The sequence below is a fragment of the Hordeum vulgare genome, chromosome 5H (genome assembly GCF_904849725.1).
Source record: "Hordeum vulgare subsp. vulgare chromosome 5H, MorexV3_pseudomolecules_assembly, whole genome shotgun sequence".
NCBI classification, from domain to species: Eukaryota; Viridiplantae; Streptophyta; class Magnoliopsida; order Poales; family Poaceae; genus Hordeum; species Hordeum vulgare.
The window spans coordinates 556,414,155-556,417,557 of record NC_058522.1 but is presented as its reverse complement, the minus strand read 5'-3'; the positions used below and the strand labels follow the sequence as shown (position 1 = coordinate 556,417,557).

The 3,403-nt window shown below is 50.3% G+C and overlaps 1 protein-coding gene across 2 annotated transcripts; it reads right to left on the bottom strand.

Moving 5' to 3' along the window:
* Positions 1 to 1,047: 1,047 nt before the first annotated feature.
* LOC123399081 lies at positions 1,048 to 2,123 on the bottom strand. 2 transcript variants are annotated; one of them, XM_045093502.1, is made up of 3 exons: positions 1,985 to 2,123; positions 1,782 to 1,870; positions 1,048 to 1,684 (listed from the first exon to the last, which is right to left on the bottom strand). In XM_045093502.1, the coding sequence occupies exons 1-3, from the start codon at positions 2,007 to 2,009 to the stop codon at positions 1,262 to 1,264; spliced, it is 537 nt and encodes a 178-aa protein (XP_044949437.1). In that variant the 5' UTR covers positions 2,010 to 2,123; the 3' UTR covers positions 1,048 to 1,261. The 2 variants fall into 2 exon arrangements, with proteins under 2 accessions (XP_044949437.1, XP_044949436.1); XM_045093501.1 differs by having other exon boundaries at positions 1,048 to 1,870.
* Between the last annotated feature and the right edge of the window lie 1,280 nt (positions 2,124 to 3,403).

Genomic DNA, 3,403 nt, shown 5'->3' with positions numbered 1-3,403 from the left:
AAGAACTGGAATAGCACACAGTGAAACAGAGTTAACTCAAGTTTACAACAGTTAAGCTTCATTGCCACTGTTAACTGAAGTTAAACAGAGTTAACTAAAGTCTTGATACTTGTAGCTGTCTAATTCTTCAGACAAGTTGTCGATTTCTTCAGGTAATGTTCAGAGACAGGAAGCTCAGAGGATTGAAATATACGAAAGGAAAGAGCCACAAGCTAGCATATGCAGAACTGAATCTCTTATAGATATTGGCCATATGCAAACTAAACTCTGAGTACTTGTTTGGTAAAACTAAAGTGTCATATAAGAACTAAAGATTAAGGAATCAGACTGCACACTGAATGACATCCACAGCAAGTATATAGTTTCATCGATCTACTCAAGCATGTATGCATGCATTGCCACATTTGGCCGCATCAAAGGAATCATTCTTCAGTTAACTGTGTGTTTTCAAAGAAAAAAATAAAAATCAGTCAACTGTAGCCGTTGTCGGACACTGAAGAGGGGAGCCCTTGTTTTTCCAGAGGCATTGATCTTTCTTCAGGTATGTTCAGAGACTGGAAGTTCAGAGAACTAAACCGTCATATAAGAACCATAGAATGACACCCTGAATGACACCCACAGCAAGTATATAGTTTCATCTACTAAGTGACAGGAAAACAAGTCCTACATGTAGTATATAGTTTCATCGATCTACTCAAGCATGTATGCATGCATTGCCACATTTGGTCACATCACAGGAATCATTCTTCAGAGAAGGTGTTGATATTTTCAGGTATGTTGAGAGAACAAGTGTCGTGACGTACGCTTTAACTGATACTAAACCACCTCTTCAAACATACAAGTATTAAGACTGTGGTTTAAAGGACTTCAAGATATAATATTAGAATCCGCAGTGATCATCACATGTAAAATGCAAGCTTAAACTGAAAGTGAACCAGTCGAACACTTGGGCAAAACTGAAGAGTCAGAAAAGAACTAAAGATGAACGGATCAAATACTGCTCACTGAATGAAACACACAGCAAGTATTTACCAAGTGAGAAGGAAACAAGCACAAGCATATATATAGTTTCATTGATCTACTCAAGTACGTATATATGTATCAGTTGCCACATTTGGTCGCATCACATGAATCATCATGCTAGTTTCATTGATCTACTCAAGCTTTGTCAAAGCAGAGCAACAAGAAAACATTCCCGCTGACATTGGATTGGATTGTCATTGGCCTGGATACGAACTACCAAAACCCTGAGGGCTATGAACTAACCGCCGCGGTTGCAACGCGGGCACACCTGGTCGCTGCCGTGCAAGTGGCCGCAAAGCCTGGCATTGGCAGCGGCAGGCTGTGAAGAAGCTGAGCCTGAAGAAGAAGGCTGGCCCGAAGCAAGCTGAGCCTGAAGCTGAGCCTGCTGAGCCCGAGCCTGAGCCCAAACCTGATCCCGAGCCTGAGCCTGCTGAGCCCGAGCCAGAGCCTGAAGCTGAGCCCGAGCCTGACCCTGAAGCGCACTGGCGTTGCCGGTGATGCGAGCCCTGTACCGATCCCTGTAGGAGCAAGCCGTTTGGTAGCAAAACTTGCACATGGGCAACCAGTCCCAAAACGTATCCATGTGATAATTGCAAACAACACACATCTGAATGCTGTTCGAAAACGCGCTTAATACAGGCAGCGACGGTGCCGGCGGCAGCTGCAAAGAAAGAGCCGACAAGAAAGATATCAGTGAGTTCACGGCGGCCCAATGCATCGCAAATTGAAATTGAAACTGAAACTGAAACTGACATTACCCCGTCGGAACTGACGATCTGGTTCTGGCCGCTGGAGAAGTGACCATCGCCGCTCGGCACGTCGATGCCGAAGGCCGCACGCCCGCCGGCTGCAACAGAATCACACAACGGAAATCCAACTCCGGCGTCAGCGTCAGCGTCAGCATCAGCCAAGCAGAGATAACCAAGAGTTTCGGGATTTTCTTGGGAGGGAGGGAACGCACCTGGATCATCGCTCAGCAACGTCATCGACCGAGAGAAACGCAGAGCTTCCGAGAAACGCAGAACTGCCCCGTCGCCGCCGTGGCGACCGATACATGCAAGAAACGCAGGTATCGACCCGGCGCCGCGGCCCACAGCTGCAACAAGCCTCCCTCTGTTACAATCCGGCACCAACGCAAGAACCAAGGACGATGCTTTGGGTTTCTTGGGCACGCACCTGTAGAGGCAAGATGTTGGTCTAGATGCCGCAGAGGCCTGTCGCAGGTGAAGATCTTGCTGTGGCAATCATCGCACAAGGGCTGCGGGGTTCCCACTGGTGTACCTTGCACAGTCATCGCGGTCCAAAGCCCTGCTGTGCGCGTCTTGCAAATAGTGCACTCCCCTACCAGTGAGGGTGCCGGCGTGGAAGGCTCCCCGACGTTGAAAGCTGCAAAAGAATAGAGACCAAGAAATCAATGTCGGACGTCAACGAACCAAGAAACAGAGGAGACAGAATTTGGCGCTTTTTTTGGGAGGGGAGGGGAGGGGAGGGGAGGGACACACACCTGGACTGCTCAGAATCTCCGACAGTGGCCTCAAATACGGCAGAGAGAATCCCCAGTCCCCGTAAGCTGCAAGAAACCAGGGTTTAATCTGACAGATGTTAGAATCCACCGGCTGCAATGCAACAGAGAGAATTACACAACAGAAACCACGAAACCCAACTCCGGCGTCAGTGAAAAAACAGAGAGAAAGAGTTTTGCGCTTTTCTTGGGTTGGGATGGGAGGGAAGGGAACACACCGAAATGACCGAATCCCGCCCCTGCACTTCTACGGAATCCGCCCATGGGGTTAGCCATCTGGTTCTGGCCATAGCCGATCCGCGCTGGGACGCCGTAGGGCGCAATCCATCCGGCTGCAACAGAATTGCACAACAGAGACCGAGAAATCCAACTCCGGCGTCAGTAAAGAACCAAGAACCGCACGGAACAGAGAGAAAGAATTTTGCGCTTTCCTTGGGTTGGGAGGGAACACACCTTGATCGCCCAGCGGCTGCTGGGTCATCGTCGTCGGTGGCCTCCATTGCGACCCGCCGGGAGCTGCAAGAAACGAAGGTATCGGATCGGATGTTACAATCCAAGAAGCGGGCACCAACGCAAGAACCGCACGGGCTGGGAGGGAGCACACCTGAATTCCCCGCCGGTGGCTGGAGCACCGGCGGCGCGAATACCCCGTGCCCCGTCCCTGACACGCCGCCGCCACAGAGAGCTGCAAGAAACGAAGGCATCTGACAGATGTTACAATCCAAGAAACGGGCACCGCCGCAAGAACGAAGGGCACGTGGTTGTATGCTTTGATTGTTTCTTGGGCACCCACCTCCACCGAACTGGGAAGAGACGCCGGATGGGAGGCCTACAGTGGGCGTTGTCGCCGCCGTCACC